General features: G+C 40.3%; 1 protein-coding gene across 4 annotated transcripts in view; it reads left to right on the top strand.

Annotated features, from left to right (window-relative positions):
- The window catches only part of kcnh8 (potassium voltage-gated channel, subfamily H (eag-related), member 8), an 81,134-nt gene that overhangs the window by 24,428 nt on the left and 39,409 nt on the right, over window positions 1–17,297 (top strand). For 3 of the 4 annotated variants that reach the window (XM_055017830.1, XM_055017831.1, XM_023287085.3), the window contains 2 exons: window positions 11,639–11,872; window positions 17,068–17,199. In XM_055017830.1, coding sequence (XP_054873805.1) covers window positions 11,743–11,872; window positions 17,068–17,199 — 262 coding nt within the window. In that variant the 5' untranslated portion in view covers window positions 11,639–11,742. Of the gene's footprint in view, window positions 1–11,638; window positions 11,873–15,971; window positions 16,938–17,067; window positions 17,200–17,297 lie in introns of those variants that run through there. The other variant, XM_055017829.1, reaches the window with a different exon arrangement.

Genomic DNA, 17,297 nt, shown 5'->3' with positions numbered 1-17,297 from the left:
GCCTGTTTGTGTCACTGAACTTTCTGTGTGTGTCTGTTTGTGTGCTCAGCTGTCTTTGAACATAAGGGTAGTAAAACTGAAGTTTCCTCTCCACTGATTAACTTTCTTTAAGTGCAGCACATCTAATTATCTGAGTAAAAAGTGACTGTGGGAACCCACATTGTGATTACCACTTGCTGCCAGGTGAATGTTTAAAACCCCATCGCACACAACAGAGGAAGTCGTCCCCATCATATCCTGCTGTCTCAGACAAGACAGAGTGTATATTGTCGGTGTTCCCGTGGCTCACCAGCAGCCCTATGACCTGCGAGAAGACCGAGGGAGCTAATTACTGAGTATGAAAGACTACAGACCACATACTGATGCACATATGTTTCAGCAAGGCTTTTTAAAGTGAAGCTATTCAGCACTGTGTTCAGGAATTAACCAGGATTACACATGTCATAGAGCACTAAAAACTGCACAAACACTTTATCCTCCCTTAATAACTGCCTTGAAGAGTGATATTTTCCAATATAATTATGCTAACTTGTGAAAAAGCAGGTCTGGTGTTGTCCTCAGTGCGTGAACGACTCTGAAAGAAATAATGAGTGCACTTATGAGACTGTGAGGGAGTAATCAATCATCATTGACTGCAGTGCTGCAGGGTGCAGAGGGGCCCTCACTTACTGCCACTGGATTGGCACTACTGTTCCAATTTTCTCCAAAGCCCACTTAATATTGAGACTGTTTCATTTTAGGGTAAAAAAAAAATCAACACAAATAATGGTGCAGTGCTGTATACGGGCTGATGCAGCCCTGGAGGTTCGCTGTATATTTGACGCTGATGTATGTTTGTTGCCCTTCGTGCCGTAAGCTGTAAGAGCAGCACATTGTTAAGTTGATGCGGTTTTAACAGACAGTCACCTGTTCCCACAGCTAGCTAGACATTAACTTTATTTTCCATTAGTTTCTGGGCAGGTAGAGTGCAGTCTGCCTGCTCTTCCCTTGTAGAAAGAACAATTTTAAGCCTCAAGCCAGCCTGTTGAACTTGTAATATTTAAAAACATGCAACATAATAATGATAACTTCATTTATAAAGCATATTTAAAATATATCCTTTACTATAAAACAAATATTACAAGTAAATAGGATCCATAACATCACAAAATATAATGAATTAAATACCACACAGACACTGCTACCTTTTATGTTACTGTTTACCGCAATGCAATAGGCACTAATTACTGCTGTAATCACCTTATCACTGCCTCTATCACATTATTCAAACTAAGGTTGACAGTAATGCACAGTGCTCTTCACAATCACTGCCACTGTTGGTTCACATATGCTTATTTGTGCAGAATTGCTATAGTTTTTCTTAGATTGTGTCTATTTGGTTAAAGATGATCAGCAAAGTAAGATTTTCATTGTGCAGTGTACCTGGTTTTCTGTGTATATGACAATAAACCTTTTGAATCTTTAATAACAAAGTGTCTGAAGAAGAGATTTAAATGATGATACAAAGTTTGAATGCTTGAGATCTCCAGGCAGGAGGTTTCACAGCTGAGGGGCCCGAACAGGAAAGGGCTCGATCACATTTAGTGACAAGTCAAGACTTTATTAGTAAGACCCTGCAGCAGGATCTCAGACAGTGATAAAGTTCTTAGGGAGTCAGCAGACCATTGAGACATTTAAAGCAAGCGGCAAGATCTTCAAATCAATTCTAAAAGTCACCAGTAACAAATGAACAGCAGCTGGGACTGGAATCATATGGTTGGTTCACTTGCAAGCATGGTGCCAGCATTTTGGAATAACTAAAAGTGCATCAAAATAGTCAAGTCTGGCCCTTTTTAGACTCTTTTAGTTTTGCAAAGAAGAAGAATGACCTGATCTCAGTTGGGTTTCTCAGTTGGGAAAAGCAAGGCTACACCACTTTGGTCACCTGAGCATCAAAAGACAATCCATAGTCAAAAATACCACCTATGTTTTGAGCTGCTTTGCCACCGTTACTCAATAAGGGACCAAGACTAGGGGAGGGATTGTTAATGCTGCTGGGACTGGGGCCAGGGGACTCTATCAGCTGCATGTCATGGTAAAAGTAACAAGACACCTCGCAGCATCTATTGAACCCCTCATTGTAAAAACAACACTGATCAAAAGTCACTGGCATCATCTGTGGAAAATGTAAATTACTGTGTTGAATTAATAGCAACCCAGCACTGGCTTCAACAAGGCTTTGATGAAGTATTCAGTTCAGAGAACACAGCAACCATCATCGCCACGAACTCTGCAGGCGATTGCTGTCCTCACTGTAAGTTCACTGGACTTGATTATTGCTGTGGACTAAAAGTGTGAGTGTGGAGGAGAAGGGTGAGGATCTCATCTGTCTCTCCAAACTTGTGGGACCTCTGTAGGAGAGCCTCCATATCACCGTGGACATTCTGCCTTGTTAAACCGCCTAATTAGCCAGACTCCTAATCACGTCTCTAATGGACTGTCCGAAAGGATCGACAAACGGGGGTTCCACCGGCGGAAGTCTGGGCCACGATGACCATTTTTAGACTCAATTAATTGCTTTGCGAGGAAGAGAGCGGAGCTTTATGACATGAGTTTTCGGAGGAAGGGCGAAAAAGATATTGACCCAGAGAGACGGAAGAACAAAGGCGCGAGCCTGAGAATGAATGCTGTAATGGCTAGTTTGATGTTTCATTCAGTGAGAGCCTGGAGGGATTGTTTGATAAAGAGCCACAGAAGTGATTAAGGCGGTAATGATTCTCTCCCTTCAGCTACAGCATGTGAGAGGATTATGTTTGAATGGGTGTGTGTTTGCATATATGTGCATGTTTTAAAGAATAATTGATACACCAACTAGAATTTGTTGATCACGACTTTAGCATGTGACATTAATCTCATAATCCCATATGCTGACTCAAGTCTGTATCCAAAAAGCAAACTGTACAGTTGTAACCTTGGTTGCCATGGTGTGTGTCAGTGGTTACTGTGGCAACTGTGACTTTTTTTGTGCTTATCTAAGGGCTCTGTAGCGGTTTTCTTCGAAGGCTACATGAATTTAGGCAAAAAAGGTGAGGAGGTCTCTCCATCCATCTCCCCTCTCTCCCAGCCAATTTTTACTACCCTCCATCTTTCATCATTCCACCTCTCACAACTCCATCTCGCTTACTTTTCACGTCACCCCCATGCCCCTTTTCCCACCCTCATCTGTCTGCCTCAGTGTATTTCTCTGCCTCCCCCTTCTGTTCCCCCCTTACCTATCCACATCCCCCCCTTTCAGCTTTCACTCTCTCTGCTGCTTTGTCATCCATCTCTTTCTCTGGCTGCTGTGTCGTTCTGCTGGTTTCTGCTTCCCCACCTCCCTCTCTTACTCCCTCTCTCTCTTTATGTCTCCATTGCTTCCTCATGCTTGGTCAGCCATCATAAGAGCCGTTGTTGTGCCTTAAATAGCTCCTGGGGCTGCTTTATGTGGCGGCGCGAGGGCTTGCTGATGAGCTGGTGAATGTTCACACGGAGCATTTTGTGAGTGTGTTTAAAGCCCACAAATCTGGGACAAAGCAGTGTGTGAACAAGACGCCACAAAAGCACACGCTCGCCTCTTCTGCACTGTATCTGCTTAAGAGAGCGCCGCTGAGCGAGAATACCTCTGACACACCTAGTTATTGTAGCACTGACCTGCTGTGGAAACAGGCTTAAATATGAACTCAGGACTGAAATAGCACAACATGCAGTTTCTTATTGTCGACGACAACAACTGACATGATGTTTTCTGACCCGGCAACACTGCTGTGTATATTAGGCATCGTATATTACTATATACTATTAAAGGCAAACTCACGACCTACGTTTTTAGTCAGGCTTTTCATTGATTTGCTGGATTTTATTTATTTTTTACTCTTCTTAGAACTCATTTTATTAATTTATTTCTCTATTTATTCAGTTATTTACACATTTTAGTCTCTTCAATGTGCTGTTATTATTTTTTTATTCTGTTTTTATGAATTTTGTTTTCTATCTCGCCCTTCTCTTCCATCTATATTTTAATAATAGGTATTATATTTTATTTAAACTTCTAAATTAAATTTATTTATTTATTAAATTTTATTTTTTAATCCCTTTGTCTTTGAGTAATTCATTTATAACATGATGTTGTGGGCTGTTTGTATTGTTTTGTTGCATTTTATGTTTTTCATCTGCGAAGCACTTTGTGTTGAATTTCATTTGTATATATAAGTAAAGTTTGATTGATTGATTCATTTGATGTATTGTAAATACTATATTACTTGATTAACCTTAGAAAAATGGTTAAACAACACTAAAAGTCTGTATGAGCTTTTTTTTTTACCTGCTCTGTGAGGCTTTTCTGCGTGTTTAATAAAAATAAATTTGTAGACATTTATTGTGGGCAAAAATTGAACCAAAATTTCCATCCTTAATGCAACACTGCTAACTTGGCTAACAACTACTCGATTAACAAAGTCATTTTTGTACAATCACAAGGGTGACTTGTCAATAAAGTGCAAAATTTTATGAAAGTGTTTCACTAAATAACTAAATTCTTTATGAGATTTTATATCTCCAAGCCACCAAAAAAGCACTTTGCGAAAAGGGAACAGCTGTTATATGCTGATATTTTCTTTCTGTAATTACACTCAAAAGTGTCTTTGATGAATAGCTTGCATGTGTTTTCCACATCATTTGTGCACCACCGAGGTCCTCTGGTTGCCTTTAATCGCTTAGGAAGACTCTGTAACCATTTTTCTCTTCCTTCATCTTGCACTGTTCTCCTCTCGCTGCCCTCTTTCCTTTGTCTCTGTCGTTCCTCCTTCCTCTATTCCCTGTGTACCTGTGGGGTTTCTCCAGCAGCTGTCATGCAGCAGTGTGAGCATGAGGTGAGATGATCTATGGGCTTCTGCATCAGAGCAATTAGCCAAAAGAAAATCAGAATGCAGGAGAAGACACAGAGAAAGGGGTGGTAATGAAGAGGGTGAGATAGAAGAGAAGAGAGGAGATACAGAGTTTTAAATAAAAGGAGCAAAAGAAAGAGACAGGAGGAAAGAGGAAAGACAGTGATATGAAATCTAAAAGGGAGTCGGAAGGAAAAGATGGTTCAGAATTTCGCTTTGGTAGAGGTTCAGGGTGCAGCGGAAAGATAAAAGTAGACAGATGATGCTTTTGTTGAGGCAGTCAGTGAAGAAGAAGGTGAATGTGTGTGGAGAGTGGAGGAAATAAATGGATCTGGGAAGAAGAGGGAGGTCTGGTGGAATTCCAGGGGTAGAGGGGAGATGAAGAGTAATTAGGCGGCGAGATCCAAAAACGGTAGGAGGGACGTGAAGAACAGCTGGGGGGAAAGCAAGGTTGATAGGCAAGGGATGGTAGCGAAGGACGGCTGGAGTTATTGAGAAAGGGAGGGAGGGAGCAGATGGAGAAAAGGTTGGAAAATTTAGAGATGAAGGGGGAGATAAGGTGGGACATGATGCTGGTGCGATAGCAAAGGAGGGAGGGAAAGAGAAGGGGAAAGTAGGACAGTGTTTGGGAGGGGGAGAAGGAAAGGTATAGAAAAAGATAAATGAGGAAATTTCAAACAAAGGACAAAAGATTGGATAATGGTTAGGAAAATGATTCTGTGTCAACCTATTGGAGTAGAAGATACTGAAAAAATACTACAAACACAAACAAAGGGTTTTTTGCTGAGAATATTAAAAAGTGATACAGAAACAATCAGACCTGTTTAAAACTTAGAAAAGTCTCTGTGTAAAATAAATATTTATGACTAAATACATCTGTGTTATCAGGAGTTACGCAATTATTAAAATCCTGATTTGCAACTTTATCTGTTTTTGATTTAGCCCACATTGATTTCAAACCAACGTGACAAGCAGTGACAAAATCATTTTTTCTTGTTTTCTGTTTATTTATTCATTCATTCTTAAGACTGCTTTTAAAATACACTCTCTGACCAGTCCAGGCATGGCCACAGTACCTCGTTGGGTGTCTGTGGTGTCTGGCACTGTCACGTTGGGTCCTTTTGGTGTGGGTCCTCCATGGATCTGGCTTGTCCTGACGCATCCCCTGAATGCTGAATCAGATCGAGGTGTGGGAGGTTTGGCGGCCGAGTTGATGGATTGTTTGGAGTGTTGTTGCCATGAGGGGATCTGCCCAAGGTTTTCCAGCCAAACATGGCATTTTAACTCAGTGAGCATCTTAGTGGTTTTAATGTTGAGCTGATAGGTGTAGACTTTCATTCCAAATGGTTTTGGGTTTTCCATCCTCGTGTGCCAACTGAGCAAAAATACATAAATGAATAAAAGAAACAGTCTGCTCTTAATTTGCAATATGGAAATGCCTTTATATAATTAATTAGTGTAATGTTTCCTTGGTTGTACAATGTAGAAAATTAACATATTTTCACAGTTTTTAATTGGAATTTTTCCAACAATTTCCTGGTATTTTATTAAACACTTTCCTTCTTTTGTTAAAATGCAGATAATGACTAGTAAAATAATAGAACAAAAGTATTTATTTACATGTTAAATCCCCAAACTGCCCACAAAAAATCAGGTTTTTTGCAAATAATAATTTGTGATTTTATTACATTTCACTGTAAAATTGCACATTTTTTTCTGCATTTAAATCAGGGTGAAAAAAAAACATAATTTTGCAGATCATTGCTATTATTTGATAAAAACAATATTTATTATGGATTGAAAAGGTGATAAAACATTTTTAACTGTTATTTTACAGATTTTTCCTGGGCTAGTAAATTACAAATATAATTTAGACTGTCCTCAACAAAAACTTGCATTTTTGCATCTAGTAATGTGTTCTTTCATATGTGTGACTGCAAAATTTCAGTTTTACTATTTTTAAATCACCTAAAAAATATATTAATATTTTATTAATATTTGCTGTTATTTTTGCGGTTTTTGAATGTTATAGTGTTCTGACACTTTTTTTTTGTTTTTTGTTTTTTTTTTGTCTAGCGGCTTTGCTGCAAAATTTTCACAAATTTTTTCTAATTTGTTTATTCTATGAAATAACAAGGATCTTTCAAGTGAAGACTGTCCTGTACGTGATTTTCTTGTGATCATTGTGCACACATTAAAGGTCCCATCTACATCATAAAACAAGTTATATGTTCCCTAACATCCCCATGTCTCCCCTCAGTACCATATACTACAAGCATACTGTACACTCAAACTATATACAGCATATCTGTCAATTCTATGCAACCAAAGTAATCTGCTGTCAAACACTCTATAGTGTGTATTTCTCTGTAAACATTAGTTTTCTGTCAGCACCATCCTCCGTGCTCTGGGAGCTGCCAGCAGACAGGCTGCAGGCCTTTGCTTCGGGTCCCTGAGACTCCACCGGTCCTGTCGGCCTCTCTAACTTACCCCGAACCTCGGGGGCCTCATGTCTGACAGCCGGTCCCAACGCTGAGACCCTCTCTGACCATCTGTCTGAGCATTACTGCTGACATGACATGTTCTCACGCGTCTTTCTCTTTCCCAAATGGGTATCACTGTCACTGCGATTTATTCACTGATCCTAACTGTGATTCCATAAACTGTGGATTTTTCATTTCCACAGCCTTGTTTACCACCTGTATGTGTAAAACTAGCATTGCACTAACCAGAGATCTAGAAATCCCAGTGACATTATAAAGAAGTCAGATGCAACAATGTTGAGCTTATCGGTTTTAAACAAACCTTCAGGGAAGCCAAACTTATTTGCCGTAAAAGATGGAGGTCTGCTGTATTGGAAACATTCATCACAGGTTGCACATAGTTTTCCTGTGCAGTGAAAGATTTGCATTTCAGGCACGCTCACTTCCAATTTTGTCTCCACATAAAGAGTTGGATAACCTGGCTGTTCACAAGGCTTGTTTCCAACCATTCCGTTGGACCGCTTTCATTTTTTTCCTCTGTTCAATGATGTCACTGTGGCTAAAATGGCCAAAAAGGGCAAAAATAAGTAACTGTGTGTGTGTGTTTGGTTTGAAACAATGATTAGGTGAGTGGCACATGTCAAATTAACAGCAACATGAATGCCAGGACCCAACATTTCCTAGCAGAGCGTTGTATTGTAACGAGATGATCCTTGTCATTCACTCCACTTGTAAATGGGCTTTAATCATGTGGCTGATGAGTTGGACTAATGCATTGTTATTTTTGGTTTTGGAAACAAAAACAAAGATTATAGGAAGGCCTAAATTCTGGTTAGCTAGACTTATTTGGAAGGGATGTGACAAAACACATCTATATTATGTCCAAAATAGTTGTTGCCCCCATTATTCCGCCAAAAAATGCTACTGTTGCTCCACATCTTATTTTGTTTGGTGTCAGTAATAGAAATGATGACAATAATAAAAATCTTTATTAAACCAGAGCTATCCTCTGTTCGCTATTACATAATCTCAGGGTGTAGAATAAAGTGACAGGAATCATAATTTTTAGCGAGTACGGCAGGCGTGTAGATGCAATCGTTGGCTGCTGAATGGGATCATAAAAGGGAACATGTTGCTCAGTCCTCTTGAGAGACACATACAAGACTTTTGCTCTCTGGCATTGTATTCCCAGTTCAAATCCGAGGTCGTTTCCTTCAACAAAGCCTGACGTGCAACATAAAACAATTAAACATCCAGGTTGGCGGAAAAAGGAATTATTGATGCAGAAAATTGATTTTTGTAATGAAATGTAATTGAAACAAGTTGCTTTGCAGGATGTCTCAAGCAGTTATAAACAGGCTCATGTCACTTTGTGTGTTTGTGGATATGAATGCGTGTGTGGCTCATTTATTTATCGTAATTATGGAGATATCTCGAAAAAATTTAAGTGCATATGTGAAAGTGTATTTGCATTATTTGTGCAGTTCGTAGGCTCGTGTTGGCTGGTTTGACTGGTTATCCAATTACAGCAAATACACAAACCCTACATCCGCACACGCACATTATAGAATCTGTCAAAACGGCGTCCACTGTCTTTTACAATGGGCATTGTACTGTAAACATTAGCTGTCTATCAGCACAGCTCAGCATCAGTCTGCACACACTGGCGATGTGGGTGTTTGTTTGCTCGGATGGGTGTGTGTTTGTGTGCCATAATGGATGGATTCAGGTATAAACAGCTGGTCCTCTTCAACTCCGTATGTAGAGCGAGACACAAATAAGCTAATTAATTGTGATGTACTTCAGCACTTGTGTGATTCTTGTTTTCTCTGTCACTACTCCAGCGCTTCCCCATTTATCCTCCACTCCCGCTCGTTCTCTCGCTCTTTTCCTTACCAAAATCAACCCCAAACACACAACCTGTTTTTAACGCAGCGCTCACTCAAAGTATTATGAATTCAGGATTGGTTTTTTGGCACTGGGGAATGAGTAGGCTACTGTTGCCCTTCAGTGTGCAGATAAATCAGTCACTTATTGAGGTAAATGACCTTCATTTCGCAGCCCACACAGGTATTCATCCACCCGAGCTGAAGATCCCATCAGCCTTTGTATCTCTGTGTTAAAAGTCACATTTTGGCCCCAGTGGCGACTGAGAGCGATTTATTGAACCAGCTGGAGAGGCACCACTTGACCAGTGGAATTTGCTTCTATTTCTGCTTTGTGAAGTTTCAGTAGTTAATAGTGGTAGCCAGGAGGTTAAAACAGGGGTCTCACAGCCAGTGTTGGTGATATCATTTCCGGCTGTGCTAAAGTACTTTTGGGGACTGTTTTCCTGATGCAAATCCGTCCACGGTGATAAAAAAAAGTCACTATTGCTGCAAATAGGCAACCCATGAGCGAAATTTTTAATTTAATTTCTTTTCTTTATTTATTTATTTATTTATTTTTTTTTACTTAGGTCAACTTTATTTAAGGATGAATTTGCTAAGAAATCACCAATACACTCTAAAATGTAATGCATTGGACCTAATTCCACCACTTAATTAAATGCATTATTGAAAGATAGCAACTGAAATGTATATATATATATATATATATATATATATATATATAGACAAACCTTTTAAGTTGCAAGCATAGTTTGGATGAGTTATGTTGACATAGTAATGTTAGTAGTAAATGCGCCAATTTAATATTGTTTGCCATTTAAGCAAAATTTTCTGTGTTAATTGATTTTAAAAGCAAAAGTCAAGGTGTTGTAAATTAATTAAATTGGCATAGTACATATATTACTTCACTTTTCTTCATCTTCAGTTCAGGATTTCAAGGCCACAAAACTTGTGTTTGTGTTACCAATTACGAAGTATCTGTCATTAAAACTCAGCTGACAGTGTATCATAATTTCATGAGAGATTCTCATATTTTAAAAGACTGATATAATTTTTCTTGTTGAGTTAAAACATTTTTTTTAATGTATACAACGTTCCAAGTATGATACAATGAAGCACCAGACATTGGTGAAACACATTAAAACAACCAAGGGAGTAAAGGTGTATGAAGCAAAATCCAGCCTAAGAGTAGCTATTGCACTCTTCACTTACACATTTTTGATCTGAACTCTCTAAAGCAGACAAATTCATTAAGCTGTAGTGTGTTGTAAAGCTTGACAACAGAGCAAAATAGGAAAGAGCCACTCCACCAAGTTCTAAACAATATCCTGGGCATGGTGTAGAGTAGCCATTTAAATCTGAAAATCATGAGAGCTTTTGGTACACAGGTAAAAGGGGAGTTTACCTGGTTTTGCTTTGTGATTAAATCAAATCTGTAAGCAGTGAGTCCCTGGTTCGATTCCCGGCCAGCCTGGAGCTTTTCTGCATGTCATTCACTCACTCTCTCTTCCCACATTTCCGGCCTCTCTCCACTCATTACCCTAAAAATTGGATGAAATGACAGTTTTTTAATATCATCACCTTCCTAAAATAATGTCATTTCTGACAAAAGTGATTTTTTTTTTGCCTAAATCATCTCCTCATGATGGTAAAATCGTCTACATCTTCAGTTGAATAGATCATGTAATTCTACCCCTGTAGTGTAATGGCCTTGGTCTGTGGTTTGTGTTTTCTGAAAAACCTGGAAAAATGCCTTATTGATAATTTTAAGAGGGTGTTGATATGAATGTTGTCTCATAGTAAGAGTGCTGGCTTGTGAATGAAAATTAGCACTGCTTTGCACTTTTCCCCAGCACACTGTTTGCAGTAAAAAAAAACTCTAAAATATCCAATATACACTATCTGCAGAAAGACAGAAACTTACAAACTTCTTTTCTTGGGGAAGCTAAATAACAATTTCCACGCTTTGTTTTGCCAGACATCGGAATAACTGCGGTTGCTAAGGGGTTGGTGCTGAAAGCTCGAGGGAGTCTTGAAGGAGCAAAATAATGATTTTGGTCTTCTTGCCTAGAGCCAGCAAAACACACTGGATTTAATTTTTATGTCCCTGCATTCAGAGTGCAGATATCCTAAGCCGCCTTTGGGGACCTGTAACAGTGTATTTCCTTTCTTGCAAAAGCACCTGGGAATAGACATAAGCTAGGCTAAACTGTCCAGACACCTTTCCTTTAAACAGAAGCATCAACAACACACCCATGACGAGCGTAATTCCATCATAACTCCACATAATCTTCACAATGACGTCACCACCTCAGCTCTGTGTCTGTCCTTTCATCCTGCCTCTATTTTCCTCCTTCTCCCGCAGACAGCAACTTCATCCTGGCCAACGCTCAGGTGTCGAAGGGCTTTCCCATCGTCTACTGCTCCGATGGCTTCTGCGAGCTCACGGGCTTCTCTCGGGCCGAGGTCATGCAGAAGAGCTGTGCCTGTAAGTTCCTGTATGGGCCCGAGACCAGCGAAAGCATCATCCTCAGCATCGACGACGCCTTGGAGGAGCGCAAGGAGTTTAAAGATGAGATCATGTTCTACAAAAAGACAGGTAAGGAGTCCAAAGCTCATTCTGTTTCCGGTTGTGTCTGAGGTGCAACACCGACTCCGCGGCTTCCTCCACAATTTACCAATTAAGTGTTAGAATGAAGGCCAGTAGACAAGCACAGAAAGCCATTAGAAAGCACACAGACAGAGCGATTACCATGTGAGGCATTGCCTTTCATATTACCATAAATGGAGGGCAGATCTCTCCGTGGCTATTTCTGAAGAAGCTCCATTTAAATTGGCATAGATGAGCCAATGGATCGACGGACTAACGGCTGCAGGGCTGGATGTAGAACTTCTTTTACTGACCCATTCTCGTTAAAAGGTGATTAAACAACGCCATCAGTCAGAAGTGTCCCCCAGTTATTATTTAATGCTGAGACACATTAAGCTTTAATGGCCGACTCCTTAAACCTGTCTCCTTCAATTACACTGAGCCCGGTATCTGGCTGTGGTGTGGTACAGTTTGGTGTGTGCCGCGCTGATTAGCCAGCTGGCCGGCGAACAAAATGGAGTTGAAAATAATGAGCACATCTCGGCCTCCGTGGATGCGCGCTCGCTGTGATATGAGATGTTGCCATGTGCCCTTGCATATTTATCAGAGACTTGGATGCTTCTTGTGTGTGTTGCAGTCAATTCACTAGTGTGGAAGTAACAAAAAAATATTTTAATCAGGCCAGGCAACATTTATGTTTGAATTTCACTGTACGATCCAGGAGGAGAGTCACTTGTTATTTCAGTTCCGCATGCTTTCTAATTTCCCTCCACTATTTCCATTTAGTAGCTGTTTTGACGCTCTCTATTATAGTTCATTCTTGAGCTGTCTGACTTATACAATGTATCTTTATAGTCCTGGGAAAAATGGAAATCTGGACATGTACAGCACAGCTCCTTGTCTGAATCACCTTTTATTTCCGCTTCATTCATTCAGCTTGACAATGTGTTCCTGTCAGCCAATTTCCTGTTGGAAAACGGGGTTATTTTGTTTTGTTTTGTCGGCGGTGAGTAATGAATCTGTCCCAACAGCATCTTTCTCACTTGGCACTGAGAAGTGGCAGCGGTTGCTATAGGAGCAACGAATGTTTTTCTCATTGATCAAATGAACATGTTGATTAAGTGCCGCTGTTTCTGTAACTTGCCTCACCTCTTACAAGCACTTACAAATGTTGGTGGATTGTTTCTGTAAGAGAACGAGCACAACAGCAGACCCGTTTGAAATTGTGCTGCCACAAATCTGAGACGCTGCCAGACGTTTGAGAGGTCTGGAGGCAGATTAGTGATCGTGTGATTTGATCAAAAGCTCCAGACCAGCTATTAAATGCACCTTATGATGATGTTGCTTTGACTGCAGTTGCAGGGATTGTTTGTGATGCTCTCTGAAAGTGACTAATACAGCTTTGATGGCATGTGCATGACTTAGATGTGTTGCTGCTTTTTTTTTTTTTTTTTTTTTTTTTTTTAGGTATTTTCTCTGCCTGAATTATAAAGCAAATTTACTAGGTGGCTCAGTGCAGTTTGCATACACACGGCTTTGCTAATACCATCACAGATGTGACTGTCTGCACAGCTCTGTCTCTTGCTTTGTTGCCTTATATTACGCTCCACCATCATCCCTTCTGTTCTTTTTCACTTCCCTTTTGTTACCTTTTGTGTCTCTCGTGGCATTTTTTCCACCTCTTTTACCGTCTCCACATTGTTCTCTCGGTGCTAGTTTGTCTCTTGTGTTTGTCTTGCCTCTTCCTTCCCTGCCTCAACCTTTTTTTCCCTTTTTTTGTTGCCTCATCCCCCTCTTTTCGTCTGTCACAGCAGAGTCCTGAAAGTAAACGTAGCTGATTGACTCAGTTTGTCCTCCGTCTGTCTGCCTGAGAGAAGAGAACGCTGCGTGTTCGCAATCAGGAATGCTCTTTCTGGCACTGTGTGCTTGATAGTGCTGCCTTGTCTCACAGGCATGCAGATATTCTCTCACACACACACACACACACACACACACACACATAGAGACACATAGACACACATGCAGAGACAAAAATACTGTGATTGAGACATCACCATGCGAGGAGGATTTAGTGGGTGGGAGTGACGGGAGGAAACTCCGTGGGAAATCCCTCCTGATCAGCAGTTCGTTTCTACTTACTGGATGGAAAAGAATGAAAAGTGGAGCAAAATTTCTACTTAGATGACTTTCATTGTGACCAAATAGTCAAAAAGTGGCATTTAACACACATTCTCCCTTTCAAGTAAAACACTGGAGAATAAACAACTGTGAAGGAAAAATCACTCTCTTTCGCTTTATTGAGGTGTTTCCTCACAGCTGTTAGCTGAAGACATCCCAGAATATGCAGGTTGCATCTGTCAACTACAGTCACCTTAAATCAAATTGTTGATCTCTGTTCCTATTTGCTTCTCCCAAACTAAAGGTGGGAGCACATTCAAAGGCTGATGCTGCAAAAGAAGATACATGAGATAGAGACAAAAGCACATGACTTGGTTAAGATCAGATACTGTTTAGTCTGACGTTCTTGAGAAGACAAGTTGGCTCCATATTGGGCTGTAATCTGAATATGGCCTCCTCTCAGCTCCTTATGTACTGAAAGTCGAAGAGAATCCTCAGAATTGACGCTGCCAGTGCTCAGATTACTGTGTTGCTCGTTGTATCACTCCTCCTAATATCAATAAACCTGATTCTCAACATAAGCTATCTGAGTCTCCAGAGTGTCTGAATCTGCCTCCTCGTTCATCTCTCGACATCGCAGAATTCCCTAACAACAATCATTAATCTTCTTGAGGATTGGTGTCCGGTTCTAACTTTTATGGCTTTATTGCTGCAACATTACAACTTTCTGTTGTGTAACATAGAATAGTTTTATTGTGTTGAGTAGAATTGTGGTTGTGCTGGAGCTGCAGCTTGTTCTGGACAGAGAGGTTAGGACTTTGTAGGTCTGCACATTTTATAGAAAGCAACAATGTTGAGTTACATCTATGCCATTTTAAGGCTGGAAGGGATTGATTTAATTAAAAGAACTTCTAAATATGCAATTTTGATACACAGAGGTGAGTTTTTAGGGGTTTAATGAATGACTGGAGATGGATTTTGAGCTGATATGGCAAATTCATGATAAACAGTTGCCTGAGTTCAGATCCAGGAGACATGGACCAATGTTAATTTTCTGGCCACACAAATCCAATATTGACTTCTTTGAGATATGATCCAGTCTCAACCAAATTCTTGTTCATAGTATCTGTCTCTTAGCGACTAAATGTTCCAGTGTGCTCTCTGGCAAGTTGCTAATTGTCGGCTGTTTGGTGCTGGGCAGGCATTTCACAGTGGGGTTATCCTTTTGATGGAAAAAGCTTCCTGCTGTTACTGAAAACAGGGAGGATGAGAGCTGTAAAAGTGATTCCAAACATTATCGCTCTGAACCCCAAAAGGCATGTTATCTTTTCAATCGTCAAAAGTACACCATTTATCAGAGCCAGAACCAATAAAAACAGACATAATCATTGGATTTCCAACTTTGCAACAGTTCTTGAGCATATCATTTTTGACACGTAGTAATGTCAGGAGAATTACCCAAATCAAGGCTTAAAATCGTAGTATTTCACAGTTTTCTACATTTTTCATTAAAAAAAACTAAATTGTTTAAAATATCCAGATTCTGAGGGCTGCACAGTGGCGTAGTGGTTAGCACTTTCGCCTTGCAGCGAGAAGATCCCTGGTTCGCGTCCCGGCTTTCCCGGGATCTTTCTGCATGGAGTTTGCATGTTCTCCCTGTGCATGCGTGGGTTTTCTCCGGGTTCTCCGGCTTCCTCTCACAGTCCAAAAATATGCTGAGGTTAATTGATTATTCTAAATTGCCCGTAGGTGTGAATGTGTGAGTGATTGTTTGTCTTTGTATGTAGCCCTGCGACAGACTGGCGACCTGTCTAGGGTGTCCCCTGCCTTCGCCCGAGTCAGCTGGGATAGACTCCAGCCCCCCGCGACCCTAATGAGGATTAAGCGGTGTATAGATAATGGATGGATGGATGGGTGGATCCAGATTCTGTAAAATTTATAAAATTCTGTATTCCTCTTAACAACTGAGACAACATTAATTACTCAACAGGAACCAACAATCGCGTGAGAAAATTTCTGGGACCTTTTGGCTGAATTGGGATGAACTGCAGGCTGTGTTTACACCAAGCACATAGGAGATAAGTATAGAGACCATTAAAAATATACTAAAACATCTATAGTATGTAAAGGAACCACTGTTCCAGTGTTTGTAACACATACTGGCACTTGGATAAATTTTGGACAAGCTGATTCAAGGTTTTTGAAATTTTTGTAAAATCAATAAAGAAATCCAACTTTTGTATTTACTTTTTTTTAGGATTTATGGCATTTTAACTTGGTTACAAGGCAGAGGAGACATTTTTGTGTTTGCCATACTTCTACCTGTGGTTGTGTTGTTTCCACTGAGGCACAGGACTTTAGACTGCAGTGAAAATGGAGCCCTTGGTGAGTAAAAAATGGAGAGGAGCAAAGAAACACCCAGAAACTCCTTGAGGGTTCAGAGGGTGAATTAAAGTATTGAGCTGCAAAACCACAGTGACCTGAAAGACACTAAAATGCAAAATACTAAAATAAATATGAAAAAATAAAGTTGAAGGGACTGCAGTCAGACGTTAATACTCTGCGCACTTTAAACCACATATATTATCCTGTACATGGGTGTGAATAGCACCCATGTACAGGATAATATACACTACTTGCATTTTCTTAACGCAAAGCCTGTGTCCAATGACATTTCTTTGATAAATCCAGCATTTAACAAAAATCAGTACAGGCACAGTAATGCTGCTGCAGAAACACACATGCTTCCAGACGCTGACCTGCAGTTCCTTTGAAAAGCAATCTATTTAGCAGGAGATGGGACCTCAGAGATGGGTTCATCTCTTGCTGTGCCTGGGGAACTGTGGCTCGGTCTATTTAAAGGCTCTGCTTCTCCCGAGGGACTTCCAACTGTGGATAGGCTCACTAATAAGTCTGGGAATCTGTGAAACTGTTGCTCTGCTGCACACACAAACTGGTATAGTCACACACACACACACACACACACACACACACACACACACACACACACACACATTGTAAACCCATTCAGAGTCCAATCAGAGATGGTGTTTAGAAGTGTTAATAGGAGTGTTTTTCTCTTTCAGCGGTGCTGTTCTGGTGCCTGCTGGACATTGTGCCAATTAAGAATGAGAAAGGCGACGTGGTGCTTTTTCTGGCTTCATTTAAGGACATCACTGACACTAAAGCCAAAGCCATCCAAGAAGACAAAAGAGAAGGTCAGTATGCATGTTAGTGCTGTTGAATGAATAGCAGTGGTTTCCTTGTAGGAGCAGAGAATATCAACAAACCCCTGAAATACTTGTTTTTTATTCAG

This window comes from Amphiprion ocellaris, chromosome 15 (assembly GCF_022539595.1).
Source record: "Amphiprion ocellaris isolate individual 3 ecotype Okinawa chromosome 15, ASM2253959v1, whole genome shotgun sequence".
NCBI lineage: Eukaryota > Metazoa > Chordata > Actinopteri > Pomacentridae > Amphiprion > Amphiprion ocellaris.
Note: the sequence above shows the minus strand (reverse complement) of the source record. Positions and strands in the feature narration are given on the sequence as shown.